This window comes from Poecilia formosa, unplaced genomic scaffold (genome assembly GCF_000485575.1).
Source record: "Poecilia formosa unplaced genomic scaffold, Poecilia_formosa-5.1.2 Scaffold567, whole genome shotgun sequence".
Lineage (NCBI taxonomy): Eukaryota > Metazoa > Chordata > Actinopteri > Cyprinodontiformes > Poeciliidae > Poecilia > Poecilia formosa.
Window position 1 is genome coordinate 70,126 of NW_006800506.1, and position 24,679 is coordinate 94,804.

At 38.2% G+C, this 24,679-nt stretch overlaps 1 protein-coding gene across 4 annotated transcripts in view; it reads right to left on the reverse strand.

The window, feature by feature from the left end:
* sema6cb (semaphorin 6Cb) overlaps positions 1 to 24,679 on the reverse strand; it is a 117,552-nt gene that overhangs the window by 9,732 nt on the left and 83,141 nt on the right. For 2 of the 4 annotated variants that reach the window (XM_016665320.1, XM_007540854.2), the window contains 4 exons: positions 22,287 to 22,364; positions 12,878 to 12,936; positions 12,145 to 12,195; positions 8,093 to 8,248 (listed from right to left, as the gene is read on the reverse strand). In XM_016665320.1, coding sequence (XP_016520806.1) covers positions 8,093 to 8,248; positions 12,145 to 12,195; positions 12,878 to 12,936; positions 22,287 to 22,364 — 344 coding nt within the window. The remainder of the gene's footprint in view (positions 1 to 8,092; positions 8,249 to 12,144; positions 12,196 to 12,877; positions 12,937 to 22,286; positions 22,365 to 24,679) is intronic. The other 2 variants (XM_007540855.2, XM_007540856.2) reach the window with 2 other exon arrangements.

The following is a 24,679-nucleotide window of genomic DNA, read 5'->3' on the forward strand; positions in this document are numbered from 1 at the left end:
GTGTCAACTCAACATGATCTCTGCTCAGTGCAGTGAAGGTTTAAAATAGCAATATCCAAGTCTGCCAAAAGGTAAAACAGACAGATGGGCTGCGTGAGTTGAAGCAAAGCAGGGAAGGTTTGAGAGAAACAGCCAGAAGGAAGAGATGAAGGGATGAAATTCAACCTTGGTTTAAGAGCAACGCGGATGTGAGCGGACTCACAGAGCCAAGAAACAGAGGAGCAGAAGCAGAAATAATGAAAAAAAGAGTGAAGATGACAACCCGAGGAACAAAGAACAAAAGAGGGCAAGGAGGAGGTTTTAAAAGCAGAAGAGGTTAAGGGCTGAGGCAGCGTGAGAAGCAGAGAGACTTGATGAGGTGAATGACAGACAGTCACTCAGCTGGGGTTTGAACCCAGGTGCTCTGCAGCAACTGTGATCCACTATCAGGGAAAAAAATACAAAAATTTCCATAGCGCCGTAGGACGACAAGCACTCTATGGCTGCATCCACACCAATAAAAATAGGCTGCGCGGTAGGCTATGTAAAGAGGAAGGGTTTCCACAGCGGTGGAACGTTGTGCCACGCTTCACTAATTGGTGTAGGTTTCTCTAAATGGAAATCTGCAGGTGATGAAATCTAAAAACAAAGTACAATGGAATTGCCAAAATGTGTGATAAAATAAATGACTGCTGTCTTTGCAAGCTCCCTAATTGACTTCATTAACAATACAGCAGCCAGAAGCTCTTTCATCTGTGACACCAATTACAGCTAATTAGAAAAGTTTGAAGTGTCATGCTTGCTTAATAGTGGGGACATTTTTTGCATTTTGAAGGACAATAAAGCTTCATGTCCATCAAACTGGAATTTAAAATATTGCTTAGTTCTGAATATTGAACACAGTAAAGATTCTCAGAAAAAAAAGACAACATTCTGGTTCACACACAACTCTTAGATTGTTCTTGTCTTGTCCCAGGGGTGTGTTTAAATGATGTGAAACCTGCAGAGCAATTTGTGTTCTATTTTTACAACTGAAGTGAGGATGTTCCAAAATAAGCTCTAATTAGATTCTGCTTCTGGAAGCTTACCAGAGAAGTGATTGTTCCATTAATGGGTACTCCATCCCAACGAGAAGCCGAAGAAACAATATAGCCCCAGGCTTTGCATACAAGTGTTTTTTTCCCCCTCCGCCTGCTAATGCGGAAGATTTATTTATCCCACACACGGAAAAAAAACAATTTCATTGTTGAAGGAGACCCTGAGGTTGAAGATTCTAACAAATGAGCATGTTTCCTATTCTAAACCCCAGTTTGAAAAACAAAACAAAAAAAAAAAGTTTGCTAAACTTCCAGCAACATGGTAAAGGCAACAGTTTTAACCAACTTGAGTCTATGCAGAAACACCAGACAAAAGCTGTGTGGCAGTGTGAAAATACTCTCACTTACACAGAGTGTATAGGCCGCACATGTACAGGATTCTGGCTGTTGACTTAGTAAATTCAATCATGTACACTTGTTATTAGGAATTTGCATAATATTCCACCTCAGTGATCAGCCACTTAGATGCAGTTCTAAAAAATCAGAACGCAAGTAAGGGTGATATGGTGAAATTGAACACATCCATTCCGATTGAAAAATTGTTGTAATCAACACCTCATTTAATTCTGGTGTGTGCTCATGCATACACAGTAAATATTTCATTACATATTTGATTAAATACTGGTAAATTAGCCACGCTAAGGATCTGATGATCCGAACTATAGTAAATAAAGTGTTTCTGTATGTATGGCGTGCCTTGCTAAGGGATTCACACCTCTTCAACTTCTTCACATTTAGTAACCCTACAGCCACAAACCTCAATGCATTTTACTGCTAATTTAAGTGCTAGACCAGTGCAAGTTGGTGCAAACTTGTAAAGTAGGAAAAGGGAAATTGGATTTTAAAGGTCTTACAAATACAAATCTGAGAAGTGTGGAACGTCTCTTATGCAGCCCTCTTTTCTCTAAAACCACCGACTACAATTCAGTGCAACAAATTGCCTTCAGAAGTCACCAAATTACTGAGTAATTTAATGTCATTACGAATGCAGCTGCTGTGTTGAAAGTTGCAGACGTTTGTCAGAGAACATTGCAAACAGCATCATAAAGACCTGATATCTGTTGTTGGTCTGTCTTTGGTTTTTCATCACCTACATCCATTCAGATAACTTGTATACTTTGGCAAATTTTTTGAAATGATGGTCTATTGTCATTACTGGCATAGTGGTGGCTGCATCATGCTGCGAAGCTCCTCTTTGATGGGGACTGGGAAGCTGTTGAATGGAGCTAAATAAAATGCACTGCTGGAAGAAAACCTGTTTGCAGTGGCAAACAGGGGTACGGGTTGGAGTCCCCTCCGCTTTTTTTTTTGATGAGGAACCTATAAGCGCAGAACTTTGACTCGGCAGGACATTTAATGTTTTTGATTGTTCATTCAATGTTGCATGACTCTGTGTTTTTGTGTTTAATGGTGTGAAGCATTTTGAAATGCCTTGCTGCTGAAACGTGCTATACAAATAAATTTTGATTGATTGATTGAAAACAATTTTGACTGGGATGAAGGTTCAACTACCTCTTACAATCTCTAAAAGATACATTAAAGTCTGCAATTATGTTAAAAAATAGACAATTTTTTTGCAAGGCATATCTTTGCTTTAAGTAGGACATCACAGTGTCCTGGTGGGTTTGGTAATCTTTGTTAATCCCCCAAAATTAGAAAAATCTCAAACTTTTCAGGCTTTATTCATTCAACATTTGAAATATTGATTATTCAATTCAAGTTGACACCAAACTTCAATGTATTTTAGTTTTCAGTGTTTGAAAGGAAAAATAAACCTATGAAAGCAGTCTGGACAGACTGCACACTAAATTTCATTAAGCTGTCATTACTTCGATAAAACATCTCTTGGTTTTTTAAAACTGTGTGCACCATTACATTTTGGTAATGTACAGTTATTTATAAGGCAATAAACTAATAGAAGCACATGCAAAGTCCTTTAATATTATTATTACATGCAGCTGAAACTATAAATAAAAGGATAGATAGGCTGTTTATTTAGCCATTCAGTGGTTGGCCAAACAAACTGCTTCCAGTGCAACTTTCGCTGTCATTATTTGTATTTAAAGAGCAAAAAGTGGCACTGGAAAAACTGCGGCTGCACCAACCAACTTAAAGAGGCAGTTCATGCCAAAGCCACTCTCCTTAAACCTGAGCACCAAAAAATACCACACAAAAATGAGAAAAGTAATAAAAAGAATCTAAATTTTGCCGTACAGTGCTTGCTTCAGAGTGAACTGCAGCTTTAAGCGATGGAGAAACTTGCAGAAAGCAGCTGCACAGTTTCAACCACCGGTTGTAAACTCAGTGAGGCAGATTATAAAAAAAGATGAAGCAGAGATTCAGTGACAGTCAATTCAACAAAGGAGGCAGGTACACTTAAAAGGGTTAGTCCAACTAAAAACAGAACGAAAGGAAGAAGCGGAAAACAGGCAGATGAAGTGGGAGTGACACTCCCCAGAGGTCAGTGAGACTGATTGAAGAGTAAGGGGGTCAGAGCGAAGGGTCGGGACTTCTGCAGAGGTGGATTTGATCACTGTGGGCCCTGCGGACTTCAGCGACACTCAGACCTGGGTTTAAATATCTGACATAAAAAGCTATTTTAGTGGCGATTATGGAAAATGAAGAGCTTGATATGTGCGATGCTTTTTAGGTTAGTTTTTACTGCATGTCTTGAGTTATGCTTTTGCAGATTCCATTTATAATAAAATGTAAACTGCTGAGGCTGAGCTGCACGGATGGAAAATGCTCCAGTGCTGCATGGCCTTTAATGGGTACCATAATACTGCGGACGATGATTTGGGTGGCTCACATTAGCAGAGATGTTTCAGGAGTAAGACGTACGTCTGCACATCAGGGCTGGCTTGTGATAAATCATGTATAGGAGACAGCCAGTGGGTCGGTGTGGATGGATAAGCTTGGTGAAATTGATTTGATCTCCATTTAACTACCATAATGAACATGTTCAGAATATGTAACATGAGCTTCTAAGATTTAAAACTCTGTTAAATATTTTAACATTCAATTTTACTCTGAGTACTTTGAGAGGTAGAAGCTTATTTTAAATGTAAATGTGGACTTATGGGGTTAGGGTGAGCATTTCTTTTAGCACTATATTAAAATAAATTCATTTTTATTTCTTCACAGATTTATTTGTGTTACAATAGTAGATACAAACTTTTAAAAATACATTTAAGTAACAGTTTCTTCAATCCATTATTTCTTTTTAAATCTGATCAGAAGTTTTAGGAACTTCTAATTAGTAATGTGTTAATATATTCGTCATCCTGGGGTATGAATATGATGTGACACAGGTCACCAAGTCTTGATAATAACCATTAAATAACATTTACATTTCAATCTGTTGCTTGTAATTTATAATTTATGTCAGGAAACAACCTTTTCTGTCCTACCATCACAAATGTAAATGTATGATTTGTTAAATATTCCTGAAAGGTAAACATTTGGGTACTTGGCAACAAAACCCTCAGTTGGGTTTGGCAACAGAAAAAGAAAAAAGAAAACACCCGATGCTGACTGTTGAGCATGGTGGAAGATCTGTAATGCTGTGGGCTTATTTCTCCTGGGAACATGATTAAAGCAAAATCAAAGCTTGTTTTTGTTGCTACATTTTCTTAAAGATAAATCTTAAAACCAGCCTGAACATTAAGTAAAGGTACTGCTAACAATCCACGGTAGGCTGTTTAATTTGTCAGACCATGTGAGCGCCACAGGTTCTTAAAATGGAGACGGCACATCGAAAACCACACAAATTTGTGCCTTTTTCCCTGATGAGACTGAAAGTTTTAGATATTTTCAGGGTGGTTAGAGGGGATCCACAGTCTCAGCTAAGTGACTGATGATCCAGGCTGTCTGTTGCCATGGTCTTTAGATGTATAAATAACTCTTTAGAAGACTGGCTGGCATCAATGTCCCCCCTCAGGAAACCAGACTCTCCTCATGAAAAGGTTCAGACTGAGTTCACTCCCGGCTTTCCTTCTGTACTCTTTTAATGAGACAGAAAGCACAAGGTTGACTTGTCTCCATCATCATCATCATCATCTCTCTATGCTGGTTAGATAAATTAGCAGCTAATCCCTTTTTTGTCCAGTCTAATTGACGCTTGCTCATCTAAACTCGAGATAGAGGGAGGGAAGGGAAAAGTTAAATCCTAATAGAGGTTTGGAGACGGAGGGAATGACCAAACCAGAGAGCTCTAAAACTTTTAAGTCCTAACGCGCAGGTTTCTGCGTTCACACAAAGTGAACAGGTGGGCGTATTCCCCAGTCAGAAGCAGCTCTACTGCAAACTGACTTCTGGCCTTTTTCTAAATAGCAGCAAGTCAGCAGGTTCCTGGCCTTTCCTCTATGTTTGCAGTCCTTTACATAACATAATGCAGCTGTGTGCATTTGAGCAAATAAGTTGCTTCATGTATTTATACTGGTACTCCTACAATAAATTTAGCAGACTGGAAACATGGTTGTCACTAATAAGCTGATGATCAATTTAACAACTACATTTTTCAGTCAAGAATTACGGCTCCCTGGGAAAAGTCTAAGCACAGTAGAAACACCAAAGCTTAAAATATGAGTTAAATGATAAAGTCATCTTGTTTAATCTATTTTGATCCTCTTTTCATCTTTAAGCATGTTTCTTTTTTTACACACAATCAGGCTGAGGATTAAGTTTTTTAAGTACTGAAGAGACGAGTTGCTCCATTTCCATTTTTATAACTACCATCTCTATCTTCTCAGCCACAGTTTATCCTACACCAAAAAGGGACAGATAAGAAGCAAAACTTTCCACTTTATAGTTTTTTTTTTATTGACAAATCACTCTGTGAATCTGGTTACAGTTTACATTACTAAGAGTAGAATCTAAAATCTAATTATGAAAGTCAATTTATTTTACAACTTTTACGATAAAAGGGTTGCAATATTTCGCTGTTTTACCAGAGTGGTCATTTTAGCCTCATTTGACCGGAGTGGGGCAACTTTTACTTTCAAGAATGTTTTTCTCTTGTCCAGCTATGTTCTATTTTTGGGGGCTTGTCCACTCAGTGCTTCCTACTGGGCCACCTTGTTTCTGCACAGAGACGTGTGACACTGTGGAAATGTTATCTGGTTAAAAAACGGACAAGAAAATAGCAGGGTAGGAATCCCTCTTAGAACATGGATGCTGTTCCTTCCAGCCCAGCGCCTCTCCCCGATTATCAACACAGCCATCCGGCTCTCCTGATTGAAGCGCCAGTGTCACAGTCTCTGGCAGAAATAGATTGCACTGCTGCGTACACTATATCATATCCCACACTCTCCCTGCACTCATGTTTTCTGACTGCTGGGTTCAGATTCCTGCTGGTTATTTATTTGTTACGGACTTTTCTTATTTAGGTCTTAGAAACTCAACATTACAGCCACAGAGGCCGTCTGTGTGAATGAGAGCTTCTTTTATTTGCTGAGGTTTGTGGTCTTGCGACATGGTCTGTGTGTCCACACAGCAGCAATAAGACCTGTAAACTTTGGAATAAGAGGCCAAAAAAGTTTATATCTCTCAATCTAAGCTTGTTGAGGTTAAAAAAACTTGCTAATGTCACACTAGCTACAGCCAAAAATGTTTAATGTTTAGTTTATAACAGAGCAGTCCAATGCTTGGCCTGAAATCGGCAAAGGTGCTTTATTATTCAATGCAATGGATTATTGCAGGGGACTCCAAATGGTGGACTGCAGCAACATCTGGACACAAATTTAGTCTTAAACTGAGCCAGGTTGTTGAGAAGCTTTTACTCACTTTTCTTTTTAAAAGATTTCTTTTTTTCTTCCTAGCCTTCTAGTAATCGATTTTATGAAACACCTTTTTTAACCTTTACGGTACAGATAATACAACAGAGCTCTGGAGGTTTCCTGTCTCCCCGAAGAAAGAAGATTCGGTCAGGAGAGATTTAAGCCAAGCATAAGAAAAAAATAACATATGTTAGTTTAGCATATTTCTGTATAACTGTCTCGTAATAGAGAAAAGAGAAGGACAGGGGAAGCAACATCGTTCAGACAGCTTGAGCAGCTTGTACAGGAAGAGTGGGCCAAACCAGCTGTTAGAAAACACTGACGTCTCGTAGTGAAGTTCAGACCTCGCTTGTTGGCAGCGGCTGTTGCATAGGTGCAACAACTAAATACAAAATTAAGGCTACCATCTTTGTTGTTGTCTGTGGCATTTATGATTTTTTTTTTTAATTTTTATTTCAGGTAGTTCTGTTTTCCCCCCAAAGTTGCCAGTAAATTTATAGCAGCAAACTCAATTTTTTGTTTTCCAGTTTATTGTAATATTTGAAGGAGGTCTCTTCGACTTGATTGGTGGAGTTTATTTGAGACGACACAGATCTGTTTACATCATGAACTTTGCTGAACGAGAGTTAAAAACACTGCAGCGTATTACAGTTTCCTTTTGGAAATTTTGAGTGCATTGGACTCGTGGTCAGCTTCTCTGGAGTCATGTTTAACTCTGCATGTGAACAATATGCTCTTCAATTTCCACACACTGAGCTGGAAGTGATGCATCTCAGCATGTAACGCTGAGACTAATGAAGTATATGGGTGATAAAAGTTAATTAGCAATGCTTTCTGCCATTCACCGAGATTGAGAGTTAAGTGTTAGTGAGCTAATCGAAATGATTGTTCACCCTGGAATATCATTTTCATTCATTAGCATGCATACCACCACTTGTATCCCTGAATGGCCCCAAAACAGGAGCCGATTTCTGGGCACTAGTACTCAACATTATCCCTCTCATTAAAAACATAATTTAAAAAAACTTCATAATATGTTTAGAAAACATGGATATTTCACTTGATACAGAGGAGGAAAACATGCTGTAAACAGGAAACTGTTACACCAGAGTGAATCACTATGTAGTTTTCTTTTTTTAGGTTAGTCTGGTTAGAAGTGTGCAATTAGACGATCAGGGCCCAGCAGTGCAATCCCCTGCAGGTCAAAGTTCAAAGAGGACGCATGTCCCTCCCCCTTACCCTCCATTTCCACACTGATTGGCTCTGAGTCAGGTGACCCTTGTTCCCCCACAGGGGGAAGGCGATCAGGACCTGTACCTCTTTCAGAGTCACCTGCCTCCTTTGGGAATGCCGCCCCATGATGGGTGGTGCTGGCGCTTGTGGGTGTGGTCTTCCCTGTGGTTGTAGCGAAGGGGGAGGAAGAGGAGGAGGAAGGGAGGGCAACAGAGCGAGTGATTAGTGAAATGTGACACAGCGTGGAGAATAAACTTTAGAGAAATGAGGATGAGTCCTGAGTGGAAAAAGAAACCTTCACCCTGTAACGATGAGCAACATGATGATCACACAGAGCAGAAGTTAATGAAGTCAGATCATAAGTTTCCTCCTTACCTTCATGGATATTTCTATATTTTCGAACAAATAAAGCTCTGCAGATGCACGAAGAACAAATCCTCTATGACCAGTTGTTTCTTTAATACAGGAGACACTCTGGCAGGTGGTCTAATATTAGCACCGGGGGATATGCAGGAGTTTCAGACTCGTTCAAGTAAAATAATAAGCAGCTGTTACAGACATCAGCTCAGCATTCAAAGCAAATTGTCCCTTTCAGAAAGCTGATAGGAGCACCAATAAACCACTTTAGATGTGGGCTCAAGAGGAGTAGTAGTAGCAAATTTTCCAGATGGAACTCAAAGATTTTTCTTTTCCAAGTATACATCCTTTATGGTTACAGATATACATCCTATATAAACCAATTTAGATTTTTTTACATTTTGCAATGTAGAAAGCTGGGGAAATGGCCCCCGTACAATATTTAATAAGGGTGTTAAATTTGTGTGCAACAAAGGCATCTGTGAATGAAGGAGAAGAGAAGAACAAGGTTTACTGTCTCGCTCGACCCACTAAAGGCTGAAAGGTGAGATGTTGTCAAATTCTGGTCTACCAGATATATCCTGAAGTATATCAAGGTAATGTTGCATGTGGTCTCAAGTATCAAAAAAATGCACCCAGACAACACATTTTTTTTGTTTATTTCTTGTCTGCATTAAAGAGTAGCTAAATGTTTTTATCCAGATAAGGTGTATAAATTGATCAGAGTGTTATGTTTATGCTCCTGTCGAAATGGTGACATCTTTATGTAAACTAGTTTAATTCTCCAGTATCTTGGTTCATCGCAGCCTGACGTTCAGGTATAAAGCCACATCACTCTGTCACATGCCTCCATGGCGAGTTGGAATATGGAGTTGCAAGTATTCAATAGAATTTTTCAAGTTAGAATTTTATTACTCGTGAGTTAGCATGTTATTTAGCATAATATGTTGAGTTGGTGTCTTGAACCAGCGGCGTCAACTGAGGCTTCATACATCCTCCCTCAACCTGTCGTGACAATCCTCCATTTCAAAAACCTGATCTGTGGCTAAACTCCCAATGTTGCTCCGGACATTCTCCATGTTTCAATATGTCAAATTAGGCTACGCTGTCCCTCGTTCCTACCCCCTCGGCTCATTCACACACGTAGCCACGCCCCTTAGTGTATCTTGGCTCCACCCACGTTGGTGGAACCTTTCAGAATCTGTCAGCCATGGTTTTAAATCAGGTTTACTTCTACTTTAAATCAAGTTATCTCTGTTGCTCTGTGATACCGGCCTGTAACAATATGTCGCAATTTTAACCACCTACCTTCTTTCACATAACTGTATTAACCCATTCTGTCTTTACATGGTTTGCCCACCAATATAAACTCATGCCTTTCCTTGCACCGACTGCAAAACATTTTTCTCTACTTGATGGGACTTGAAAAATCTGCTCTGATATCTGGCATGTTGAAAGACATCACATAAGCAGAAGAAAGATAATGTTGCCCAGGTAACGTCATAGACAAGAAGAGCTCGGCATAAAAGGAATCCATTTAAGAGTTACCATCCAAGCTTATTCCCAACTGTCACATTGGAGCAGACAAGCACACGAATAAGACATATGCCAAGAAACATGCTGGGCATTATCTGCCACAGGCCTTGTATTATTAACCAAATTAATTTCAATGACACTTCACGTCTTGACTGAACCGAAAGCTTTTTGTTGTCTTTAAACTGCAGTGAGCAGCATGTTGCTTTTGGCTTGGCCCTAAAGTACTAATAAGCCAGCAGTAACGTCAGCATTCTGCAGCACTGACACTCAGGCTGGAGGGAAAGTGATTGTTTTCTTCCTCGCTGTGAGCCAGTTGACAGTGTTCACTCTGAATGAGGTGCCCCGTCACTTCACCATCTGTGCTGGGCAAATTAAAAACTCACACCACAGGGTGTTTGGCCCCGGCAGCGCCACTACCTCATCATGTTTATAGTCTATCAGAAGTAAATTTTACAAAAGTAAAATCTTATAAGTCCTATTTTTTTTCCCCAAGTATCATGAGAAACAAGATCAGAAAGTTCATTTACACAATCTTTTCTGCCTGCTGTGATTGTGTAGGTGGCAGAAGCATAAAAGAAAGACATGAATCCTGTATGCGGTTTTTTTCTTTAAAGGAAACAGAATCCCTTGTGATAACAGCTTTGTTCGACATATGGAGCATTTTATTGTCTCGAAAAGCCAATAATTGATCTTTAGTGGCGAGACTTAAAAGGCTTTTTGTATAAATCAGTGCAAAAAACCCCCAAAAAAACACAAAACAATTAGACAACATTTGAGGATCAGGCTGCATGTTGAGCATTTCAAACAGTGCTGTGAAGCATCTTGGTGGTGAGAACCCAGCAGGATTAAGCTGTAGGGTTGCTCATCAAATCTTGCTATCGAGTGAGAGGCAATTCCTCCAGTTGGGAGGCTTACTGAGGGGCTGCAGTGGTCCAGAGCGAAGGCTTTGGCAAGAACAAGGCCTCTTTTCAGACAACGAAACGGAGATGAACACGGTTCATCTGAGCTATGATGTCTGTTATCCTCTAACATGATAGGCTAATCTAATCAGCTGCAGGGATGAGGATTATATGCCATTTAAAAATAAAACTTAAAAATCCCTGAAAAATGATGCATTGGGAGCTTTGAATGTAAATATAAAGGCAAATGTTGCATTGTGAGAGCATCCGATGGCGCTGCCTCCGTCTCATGAGATATCGCCAGCCTCGCTGCATTTTGCTTTCCATTCCGACTTTGCCAAGAGCTGCTCAGCCTGGCTGGCGGGAGAAGTAATGGGACGTGACAGGGATGATGATCTTTCTTGATACAGGGCATTAGGCAGCTTGGCCAGCAGAGCTCCTGGTCCATCAGAGGAGTGATGCCCCACACAATGGCTTCAATGTTTAAACTGTCAAACTGGTAGAGAGGGAGAAGAGGCTCCGGCCATTTAGCTGCCTCACTGGAATATTCTGAAACCTCCCACATTGTTAACTTTAAATATGCTTACATTCTTGATATGAAAGAGAAAAAACTCATCCACTTATAGAGAGGAAGTAGGTTTGAAGTTTTTCCAAGAGCACATCGGCTCTGAGGATTAATCTCAGAGCTGATCATGATCATAAACATTTTTGTTTGTTTGTGTTTTGGTGGTTTAGCTAAAATGTCAAATTGTTTGGAATCTAGAAACAAGTCCAAATTTAAAAGAAATCAGCAAGAGTCATCACATTTCCGAATCAGTCTCACACAAAGGGAAGCCTTGACATTAGTTCTGAAAGTGTGCAAGCTTTTTTTTTTAAAGCTGTTTAGTCAGGATATTTTACTGAATCAAGTATTTTTCCTTCTTGAATCAAAATCAAGGAGCTTCTGAAACTAAATGTAAGTTTAGTTTCGTTTTAGAATAAGTTTAGTTTTAGAATAAGCCCAAAAATATTTTTAATTGGCTTTGAGGTTTTTGTATGTAATCACTCCAGCAATAGTTCTCAAGAAAATAATGCTTGAATTATGAGAGTCTCACTTCATATTTTCCAAAATGGTCATAAAAATATCATCCGACTGTCAGAGAGAAAAAAAAAAAAGCAGCAAAAATATATTCAAATAATAAAGTTAAATAAAACTCTGATGATCTGGATCTGCTAAATCAGCAGAAGCAGGTAAACAAAAAAATAGAAAAAAATAAGTCCACTGACCAAAAGCTGAATCTAGTGCTGGGTTGTGCCTGCGTGTGGTCGCCAAGACATCTGTAGAGAAAGAAATACAAGTTATTATAACAAAGTATGATACGTTACTGTAGGTTGTTCCAACTTATATTACTACAGCATGTTTATAAGCAATTTTTTTACAACATTCAAAATGGTCAAGGAGGTTTGACACAAAGGCTAAAAGCACAGATGGCAAATTCAGTCGACAAAACTGCTTTTCAAACATCAACTTAAGTGATACTTGAGTTGAGCTAAAGAAAATCTATGAAGAACTTTGATAGTAAAGCGGCCCGATATGGTAATCAGCATATGCTGTGTATTAGCTGCAGCTTTTCCATTCATCCATGAGAAGGAGATGGCAAGCAGCAGTTGTTTGAAGGATACCAGCATCGTTTGGAGAGTTAAGCCGAAATTAAGCAGCTGTGCCTGGAAAACACACCAAAAAGAATGTGACATCCTTTTGGTGTGTTTGGGACAGTTGCAGTGAGACTCATGAAACATAAAACACAACTTCAGACTTCAGAGCCTCAGTATGATCAACTCACTGTGATCAATGCACAAATACAGATACTTGGGATTTTGAGCAATTTCTTTGAAATTCGCTGAGGTGTCACCATAAAAGGCACCAGTGACTTCCAAAGTGGAGGACTCCTTTTGCTACTTTAACGATAATCAGACAAAAGCCTGCTGTGCATTAAGACTGAAATGGACTCCATCTCACCGTGACAGGTATCAGGATGCTGATGGTAGCCGTTCTCCACGTCCTGTTCAAACCCGCCTCTGAACATAAACAAACACACACAAACAGCAACAAAGAAACTTGTCAGTAAATTTACATCAATCCATTTCACTGACATGTCATTCCCAAACAAAGCACCTCTTTACAAAATTGATTTCACTCTGAGGACTGATTGGAGATCGGGAGGTAAGTGCACGACGCTACAATTTAATCTGTTTTGTGTCTGGCGAAGGTCAGCGCGTTTCTGTTGTTGGGACAAAGGGGCACGAAGAACCGAGGGGGAAATCTGCTATTAAATTTGCCATCAAGGCTTCAATGCCACCATAGCATTTAGCAGATTATACAAGTTTATTTTTGAGGAATTGTAGTTTTCTGGGGCGACTTCTTCCTTGCACCCCGGTTAGTTATTTCCCAGTTTACTTGTGCGCAGCACTTTTTGTAGCTCCATCAAGGCTACCACTGGTAAAATTGGTACCTACAGTTTCTCTGCTCTGCAATGACAGTTTCAGTGTGTGATTGTGGAGTGTCAGAGAAAAATAGTGCAGAGACAAGTGTGTTGATCCAGAGCTACTGACAGAAAAACCTGTCATTTACCGATGATATTTATGGAGACGATCTTCCTTCTGCTGAACCTCCTGCTGTTAATGGCATCAAGAGATTATACAGAGAGTCGTATATATATCTACAGGAAACAAACGCGCAGACATGGGAGGATTACTGTCACAACCTCTTTAGTAGTTTGTTTACCATGGATTTTGACATGAAGAAATTGATAATATTTGGATACTCAAGTGTTGAGCATTAAATTATTGACAAAACAATGCACTACTTCTCAGTGACTGAAGAAAAATAAAATATGAATATTTTCTCTATAAGACATTCAATAGTTATTGCATGTTTATTCTTTTATGAAATACATAAAAAAAACAAAGTAAAATAAAATAACTGGTTTTTAGTCAACTTGATTAGAGAAAGCATAAAAAATTAAAACAAAAATGTATTCAGTGGTTGTCAGGGATATCTATTTGCTTAACATGCAAATAGATTAAATAGATTAAAATGCATCAAATAAATAAATATGAATGCCTGCCTAATTAATCTTAGCCGCTTATTCTTTGGATTAAATCTTATTAACACCCAGAAACTGAGATACACTTCAATGAAGTGTTCTACTACAAATGAAAAAAAACAAAACTCACTGAAAAATTCTTGCCACTTTTATGCTGATGTAGCCAAATCCACCTCCCTAATTCACCTTCTGAACCGTTTCAAACTGCACAGAAAGCCTGATAGCCAACTTTCTGCTGCGATGATTAAAACGAGTCTACAATTTTTACGCTGTTCTTCCTCATATAAACCCTCAATCTTTCCCTTTCACATCCGTTAGAAATGGGCGGCTCATCCAGACTCATCCGCTCGATGGTTGAGTAATAAGATTGAGTCGAGCGCCTTTAACCGTGGTGAGCTTCCCACCAATGCCAGTTATCCTCCCACATGGTGCATTGAACCAAAATAAAACAAACACAGACCTATAAACAGCACAAGCTCAAGTGTAATGATCCAGTATCCACTTTGTATAAGCATTCATGCACTCCTCTCCCCCTATAACAAACCAATTAGTATGTGCATTGCAGTATGGGAGAAAAGAGGTTTCTAAATTACTTGAAGAAACACTCAAAATTAAAAAAAAGTAGAAAAAAACAATAATGGAGAAGGAAAAACAAACACCAGGCTGCATCTTAAAGACAGGTGAAGAGATGTGAGCACTCTGATCCATTACTGCAACAAACACACCTTGTAATGCACTACAAAAATAAAATCCTTTAAATTAGCCTTGTGCTAAATATGAACATGGTTTAGGCCATGCTAATTTTACATTTAAGTGTAAAGTGTTGCAAAAGAATGAAAAACAAAATGTCCACAACTCAAACCTGTTTAAAATCAAGATAAAAACATGTCGACCTCAGCATGAAGGCTGGGAACCTAATTTGACTAAATGTAGTGTATTGATGTTTGTAAAGGAAAAGCTGTGACGGCTAGTGGGAAAGCATGTTCCCTTTATGTTTCAGAAAAACAAGACTGGATAGTAGTAATTGGCTCTCATAAGCAGAAAGCAGCTGAACACAAACATGATTAATTTGTTTTAATTCAATCAACTTTCTAAACAAGAAACCAGCTACGTCCCCTTTGTTTTCCCACTCTTCAGCTGGTCCTCTGCAGGTAGCACTGCCATCAACATCATCTAACAATATTGGGCAGTATTTCCACATGGCATGTTGGTTTTCCTCGGGGTTCATTATTTGGATTCTGGCTGACAATAAAAGAGTGTCGCACTCAGAGAGACCCTATTGATTTTACTCGACAGATCAGACATAAAACAAGCTGTTGGCTGGCAGCCTTTAACGTTAATGAATGCAGTCTTACACAAGCCAAACTCTCATCCAGATAAGGTGAGTCTCTGCCAAATAATTTAACAACTACAGGATTCAAAGATATATGGAGCGACATACGGAAGATATTAGACAATGTGTAGCCAACTGTATTGAAAAATATGTGATAGAGACACAAGAGCTACCATGCTTGTCTTTATTACAATATTAGAAATATCACTTGCAAAGTGAATACATTTGTAATTTGGAGACAGTCATAAAAGTAGGAACATATTTTATATATTATGTCTCGTATAGAGAGAAATTCTGGGACAGCTGGAGAAGCAGCTATGTTGCTTTCAGTCATGTCCAAAAATCTGGTGCAATTCTGCCTGATAACTTGTTAAAATGTCACAAACATCCCATCATAGATGCTTACATCTGTATGCCACTAGAGTAGAAACATAAACAAATAAGTATGAGTAAATACTGTACATGTCAATTTAATTAAAAGAGTTAAAGTAAATATATGATGGAATATTAATTCCTCAAAGAGTTGTTTAGTTTGTCAGAAAAAAAAAATCAGATTAAAGCAATCAGAAAATTTGATTTCATACAACCTATAGTCTTGAATCACGAACATGACAAAACTGTAAGCAGCTGCTGTAGAGGAAGCTGGATTTCCAGATGGAACATGTTGACTCTTTATTTTAGCTGCTTCAACAGACTTCGGCAAGCACCAATCAACGTCCTCCTTTATACTTTTGAGGTTTCTGTTCATTTATATTTGACTATTTGAGCAACATGAAGGTAGCCATCTTACCCACGATTATCAATTTTCACCGGTCTAGTTAATTTTGTGAAAATGACCAAGGATAAAATTGTCCCAGAGCAATTTAGTTAGGAAACTAAATCAATCAACTTTCATGGATGTAATGCGGGATGAACCAATCTAAGCAGCTTTTTGTTTAAAAAGATTTTTCCACCTGCACACCACAGGTGATTTGCTTCCCCTTTCCTGGATCTGTGTCCATCCTTCTGCCTCAGCAGCCTTTTGTTTCAGCACAATCCTTTGGCGACAGGGATTTTGTCGAATGCATTATGGATGACACAAGACTAAACATCCAGAGAAAGGAAAAAAGCAGAGAGGTTCAGCCACAGTCTTTTCATGTAAAATCTTTCTGTTCTTTCTTCTTTATCATTTTGAGCCACCACAAATCAGCCATTAAAATGTATGCCTCCTCTGGACAGGAAAGGAGGAAAGGAATAAAAAAAAGGACTGATGGTCCATGAAAAGAGTGAGTACCAGGAGGTAGATGACTTTGAGATTCTTCAAATCCAACTGTGGGCTCTACTGCTGCCTGATTCACATCAGCTCATCGTTCTCTTCTTTCATTGCTACTCTTATCATTCTTTATAAGGCTCCTTCCTTTTTTCCCCTTTTCCAAGCTATGCCTTGATAAAAATAAGCTATATTCCTTCATGCAAGTCTAAAATCTAAGTGCCACATTCAGCTGTAGCAGATTGTTTTTTTTTCCCTCTCAAATTTAAAAACCCAAATAAAAAAAGCAAACTTCTTTTCCTCCCTTTCATTATTCTAAAATATAATCTGTAAAATAAAATCTTTACCTCTTCTGCTCAACTCCTTTACTCAGACCTCAGATTCTTTTTCCCCATTGTGATGTTTTCTTTCTGTGCATACAGCTCTCTCTCTCTCTCTCTCTCTCTCTCTCTCTCTCTCTCTCTCTAGCTTTCTGGTAGGAATCTGATACTGTTGTTGGGTTTGGACAAGATTTTTTTGGCTGATCTCTCCAAGGTTCTGGTCCACTGGTTTCCAGCGTGGCTTTGTCCTGCACACTAAAAGCGGCTCATAAATCAAACTTCGGCAAGTAACTCTGCGGGCCCTGCTAGCTTGAAGCCACATCGGCACTTCCGCTGCTGCATCTGTAGAGCACATCTTGCTGCACTTCAGAGAATCCAGCAACAATTACAGAAGTCTTCATTTGAGTCAGAAAAGTCTTTAAAAGCAAATAAATGAAAAAAACAAAAAAAAAAACAAATTAGCTTCACCAAAGTTTAAGATGCTTCTTTACATTCAGTTTATTTAATTTCAATGACCCATCTTAAAAGATCACATTAGTTATTTCAGCCTGTAGTTGCCCAGATTTGACACTAAATAAATAGGCTTTGTTACGTTAATGTGTTAAAGCTCACACCTGTTTTAACACAGTTTGAACATCTGGGGGCGCTCATCAAATAGTGCTTAGTGGGATATTTGTCAACATTTATCAGCTTATCAAGGATTGAAAGGAATGTTTAGTGTGTATTGAGCTGCAACTAGTTGATGAAATTACATCTGAAATCAAAGATATAAAATATAAGTTATTAGTTTGACTTTTTTTCCCCAATTTAATGGCTGTTTGTACTTGCCTCATCTGCCTCAGCTCCTCATCCTGCTGATTAAAACAAGTAGGTGGGTTTTTAATCTCCTTCATGTCATCATTAGCAGCCTTTCTTTCATTAGCTTCAGATCAGAGGAAAATCTACATATGTTTTCTTTCAAAAAGCTATGAAAAAGACACTTATATTTATGGACAAATGAATGTCCTTGACTGGCATTTTCTTCACTGTGAATGAAGCTCAGTACAAATACCCGATTACAGCATTATTAATAACACAAAGCATGCAAATTATATGTGTTGTGTTTGTTGGACTTGTGAGACTGCAAATCATGGCTGGTGCACAAAAAGGGGGTTGGAAAAATGAAAACAAAATGGGTATGAGAGACAAGTTTTGCAAGATCACATTAATATGATCTTTTGTGTCGCCTTTCACATATAAACTTTATACCTTCAAGGGGTGAAAATCAACAAGTCAGACATGCTGCCTTACAGGCCAGTATGGGTGGTATATTAAAAAAAAACTAACAAGTGAATGAATGAAAGAAACATGCATCAGAAGTTGACCAATAAAGTTATCAAATACTCAGAATATTTTTTTTACTCTCATGTACAACAATATTAATAACAGCAAACAACCAGATATATTCTAATGGGTAAATATCAGAGTGCACAGACAAAACATGTGGGGAAAAAAATCCATTAGTCCCTTTCCATGTGAGGGACTAATGGAAAGAGAAAGTAATATGTCTGAGTGACCAAGCAGAAGATATGCAATAATTCCAGGTCGGCACATTTTCAGCCTTCAAGATAATCTATTGGAAAGCGGCTGGCGGTGGATGTGGCGCTCTCCTTCTCTGGCTCTGTGTGTGACGGTGATGCATGCAGAGTCATGTCAGACGGCAGCAACAGTTTACAACCACTACACATAGCAAGGAAGACAGGAAAAACACCCAGTGTGGTGATTTAGCAGCAGGTTGTACATCAACCACACAGGCACACACAGTCCTTGATGATCAGGACAAGAAAATAGCACTTTTAACTGCCCCCTTCCCCCTGCCCTTTATTGCATCCATCTGTCGACCCAACCACCCATCCGTCTTCCATCCATATTTTCTTAGACAAGGCAGCACACTGCTGTGAAACTGAAACACATGCAGACGAAACCCACTTCTTATTTTATGGGATGGGTTTTAAACCAACGGAAAGAGAGGAGTTGAGGTTTGGAGTAATTAACCTGTTCCTTGCTCATGGAAGTCTAATTAAAATTTTACAGCAACTTAGTCCTCTGACATGCAGCAGTGGTGTGAAGTGGATGCCAATCAAAAATTATGACACTGTCTTTAATCAATTAATTTTAAGCTTTGTCATAGCGGGTACCTTTCAAAAATGACCAACAGTGTGACTAATTGAACTCTTTACATGTGAACAACAAACTGCACCATAACCTGAAAGATGCAACAAAACAACCATGATAATGATGTCTGGTCTAACTAAGTGGAAGAAAGAAATTCAACTGACATCCTCCAATGTGTTCAACACAGCCTGCATACTGATGCAACACAAGAATAGTTAAAGCTCTCAGATATAAGTCATTATAAGATACCCTTAAACCAATGTTACATCACATTTTTTATGTCACATTTCCATATTTTCCAAAGAGCTGCACAGTGGCGTTTGTTAGCGCAGTTGCCTTGCAGCAACAATGACATGGGTTCAAATCCCAGCCAGGGTCTCCCTGAATGGAGTTGGCATGCTCTCAATGGATGGATTATATCCTCCCGCAAAACATGCATGTTGGGTTAATTAGTCTCTAAAAGGCCTCTAGGTAAAAGTGTGTGTCTGTGTGCATGGTTGTGTTGCCCAGTGATAGACTGGTGACCTGCTCAGGTCCACGATGTATGCCCTGTCAACAGTTAGTGCTTGGTTTTTAGATAAAATATGAAACCAAAGTAATTACATGAAGAAATATTTGGCTCTAAATAATGTTTTTTTTTCCTCTCCTAATGCTCATCAACATTTTTAATGTGAAAACAATGAATAGAAATGTGAGGCACCTGGCATTAAAGGTATAAATAGCACAAAAAGCTCCCTACAAATGTCATTTGAAATGCTTCACTTTGTTGTGCTAATCTAACATCAGAGCTAACTCATTACCTTTGCCCTTCAGCTGCTCCACCTGCTCAGATGTTTAGAAGCTTGTTTATAAGTGGATCTATAAAAAAACAGCAACATGTGCGCTGCATCCTCCCCCTTGGACAGAATTCACACACCGCAGCCGGTTGTCAACAAACAAGAATGATGCACAATATGAGTCAACCAACTATCAAAGTAGAAAGCAGTGATCAAATATTCATCATGTTGATGTTGCCCACTTGTCCAATTCTAGATTAGCTATTGATTATTTAGAGGATGTCCTCAGACCAGATTAAATGGGCATCTGTGCAACTCATTGGATGAGTTAGAGGAGATGTGAAATTTATTGGTTCTCCATTTGCTTGGCTGCACATTATTGACAAAGTTGCAAATCTGCCCTTTGATGCTTCAAGTTACAAAACTTATAATGTCTTTATATGGCCGCTCATGCTACCAGACCAAGCAAACACCTCTGAGACTGATCTCACCGCTTATTAACACTCGGACCAAAAAATAATTAACAGCTGCAACATCCTGCTCGGAGCAAATCTGAAAACTTTTGATCTTCAGACATTTATTATTAAAGACAATAAATCATGTCAGGCAGAAAATTACTGATGCAACATTAACAGGAAAAGAAACGCTCGAGTGTTACATTTTCAAACTCCTGTTAATCCAAATGTCTTAAAAAAGAATGGAGACAAAGAGGTACTGTCAAAAAAAATCTGTCACAGTTAGCATGATTTCATTTTTGCTCTCCAGTTTTAATTGGAATTTTTAATTAAGTTCTATAAATGCTAACTTTATGTACTGACATACAGCAAGAGTTGCATCACGATCTTTGATGAGGTTCCCAGGTAAAGCTTTGGAAGAGAAACTGACACAGCATCACTGGTCCTTCATCTTACCAAGCAGCTGCCACTGGGCGGTTTTCTATATATTTATCAAATATTTACTTAAAAAAACTGACTCGAAGAGATAAAAAGCATCTTCTTTATGTGAATGGCATGTTCTTTTGTATTCCCTCTCTTAAACAGTGGATCATAAGAGGAATGGACCATGGGGTTCCATCATGACTTTCCCAAGGAAACCAATAATTAATGGATTAGCCATCGGACTTCTTTGACACTGATGGTATTAAAACAGTGAAGTAGGAAAAATGAAACTGGTTGAACTTGGTAGAAGGGTCAATAAATGAGATCCTCCTGATCATTTTTTAATGTTTTTTTAATGTGGGATTGTGTTCCTCAGGAAAAAAAAAAAATAAATAAATAAAATGCTTTTTTTTGGCACGATTATACAATTTCAATTTTATCATGGTGATTGCAATAACTGTGCATTGCACAATAGATAAAAATAAATCTGTAGATAAAATAAATGTGAAATGTCCAGAGAAGTAAAGCAATAACACAAACAACAAAAAATATTACATTTTTACGCCAAGCTTACTGTGTTTACAGTGAGACATCCATACTCATTCTTATGTCCCCAAGACATAAAGTTTAACATTATTTTTGCAAAGTCGTCTTTATGTACATACACATATTATACATAACTGAAAAGCTAAGATTCTTGAGACTATAATGATGTATGCTAATCAAGGATACAATATTAACTATAGACACTGCAAATGCTTTTGTCAAAGCACTCAGAAAAGCAAAATAATGCCCAACTAACCATTTGAAATTTCATATCATTGAAAGAAGAGAGGCATTAAGAATTAAAAAGGCATTTTTACATCCACAAGGGTCTAATTAATTAATTAATTCTAATTATTCATAATTAGTACATTAACATACTTCAATTAAAAATTAAACAGTTATTCCACAACAAGACTTATGTCCACAATTCAACATAATCTGCCAATTTAAACCTTCAAAATTTCCTTCAGATGCGACTTTTCCACAGAATTCTATTCATAACCACTGTTAGCATCTTTTTTCCTTTTTTATAAGCATTTTTTCAAACAACAAACAATTTTTTAAGCAACAAATAATTGCATTTGAGTTTTGAAATATTACATTTTTCACTTTATTTGAGCCTGGATCTAAACGTGTAGTGTCGTCTCAATGCCTGTTGTAAGCACTAACCAGAACACATTTATTTTGAAAAATAAGCAAAGAAACTGTCACTTTCCATACATTGTCAGGATTAAAGCTAATTGGATTAATTAAAACATATCCAAATAATTGTAAAATTTTCAAAATACATCTACTTTGGAACGAAAGACACTGGGACTTTCATTATTTCCTTTAAAAACAGACTCCATTAGCTGGAGACTCTTGTGATAATATACTGCATTAGCACTGCTGTGCACCACATACGGGTAAATGTCTTTGACAGGCTTTGACATGCACTTTAAAGTAATTCAGTCATGACAGCTAAGAAAGTCAATCATCACCTGATGATTGCATTGCCCTCCCAGGTTACAAGTATGAAACAGATATTAGCACTAACTGTGTGCTTGTGTGTGTGTGTGTGACTTACTTGAATCCAGGTGAGACTGTGACACAGCTGTCTGACTTGAGCCAAATGCAGTAAGGGTCCCGTGAAGACAAACAGCTTCTGCATAACAGACACAGGGAGACGGTTTGTTAGTGGAAGAAGGAAATGAGGAGACCATGAAGTGTGAAGAACACCGAGTTCACTGGATGTTAGTCTGGTAATGAGACACTAGCCTGCCACCAAGCCAACCAAACAACACCTACCACCCTCTTCAGCTCTGCCTTAACAAAGGCTGGAAAAAACAGGATCCGTGTGCAGCCTGGCACAAACGATGCGCCTAAAATTATAGTGTCCTTCTAACCAACCAAACAATTCAACACTTTAATTGCTGCGTTATTTTTCTTTAATTAGTGATGAATATAAAAACAAAAACAAAAAAACAAGCAGATGTGATGATCATAAATTATCTGTTTATTAACTAATGAACACGGAGAAATTTGATAATTATGACACGGTTATCCTTTTATAGCTGGATGAGTAGTCTGCAGTTTCAGGTAGGCATTTTCAAAATCTTGTGAAACTAGCAACATTTAATAACATTATGTGACTTTTCTAAACTCTTCTTTGGAACAATTTAAGAACTTTTTGTGTGAACCTTTAAATCTGTTGCAGCTGTTACACCTGAATTTTCCCAGTGTGGGACAATAAAGTCTGTTTCTGTTCAATTCTAATATAAAACATATAAAAGGAGCTTCATCCAAATATATAGTGCATCTACTTTACAGTATATAATGTACTTTTCAATGGGCCAGCATTTGTATATTAAAATGCTTAAAATGCTTTTATATTTTTTAACATTTTAATATTATTATTAAAAAAAGATGAATTTTGAGTTTTCATTGCTCAACTCAAGACATTTCATTCTTACATCTGTTTAAAACAACTTGTGTTGGCCGTGTGCTGCATAAAAGACCAAGCCGTTATCAAAATTAACCAAAACAAAATGTAAATAAACCATCCTGTGTGTAATAAATCTATACACTTTAAGTTAAAGTAAATATGGGTGATAATTCCTTCATATTTATATAAAAATACTACTTCCACTGGCAGATTTTTTGACATACAGTATGTCTTGTAATAAGATAAATAATCCGCTAATTTCAATAGTGGATTTTTTAAACGTCAATATTAATTATTGAATTAAAAAAAGCTACTATATCTTACTGGAAAGTTACATGTAAGTTAGATTTGTAATATTTCAAGTGTACAAAGACATTTGCACTAGAAACTAGACAAGGGAAAAGTGGCAAGATTTTGTGTTTTTGCAGCGTAGTGGCTTGTCAAGATTCTCCATTTTCAATGGAAAATTCTCCATTGAAAATGGAGAATTGAATTAGACACATGCCAGTCTCTAATTCACAGACACTGGAATGTGTCTGTGAATTAGAAATTCACAGACACATGCCAGAATTAATTTCCAAGTTTAATTAACCTGCTGATTCACATTTTTATTGATTCTTATTTGCTTTCTATTGCAGCGAAAAAATAAAAAAAAGTTGTTGCACTATTGTTAATGTTATAGCACATGTTCGAGGCAGAACTGCAGGTCATATGGCTAATCAAAATCTGAATGGTCATATTAGGGTGGATCACACGCTTCATCATCAGCCTACAGTCAGAGGATTGTTCAATCAGGTGATCCTGTCTGCTGCTCTGTCTATCCGCTCTGTGATTCAGGGAATAACATCAAGACTCGGACCTGTTTGCTTCCTGTCCTTAATGTCACCAGCATTAACCACAATCAATAGCCATTAGTCACAATCCCCACAGTAAAGACTTGTGCAGAATCACGACATTTAGAGCTTTTCTTCGACTTTCAGACCCATAATTAATTTTTGTTGATTAAAACTTTATTCTAATCAGTAGAATTGTGTTTTCCAGCTTGATTTTTAAAGATATTGTTTTATTTTTCTCTCAACTCGAGCTCCATGGATCCTGCGGCCTTCCTCCTACCACCACGAAACTCCACAACAACACTGGGTGACAGCGAGCGCGTGAGCAATATTTTTCACAGCTGCACAAGTTATTGTCTGCAAGAGTGTGGCATTCACCCAGCAGCGACAACATAATGAGCATAAAGTACACAGTGACAAAAGAACGGCGGCAAACAATAAAACGCTTACGTGCTTCCTTCTGTGTCAAACCCAAACCTCGGAGGCAGTCAAGTTTAAATAAGTTTTAATGAGGGGGGCCCGTTTCGAGAGTCTGAAATGATTTATGAACAGTTGAACTGACGGTGCACTGTGTGTGCATCTTTATCCCCAGCCTGTAAAATCTGGTGAGGAATCCCACTGAGAACACATCAGTGTGTCAGCGCAGAGCAGGAGGAAATCAAGAGAGGAACTATTATTCCCCTGCTGCGCCCAGAGCTGGAA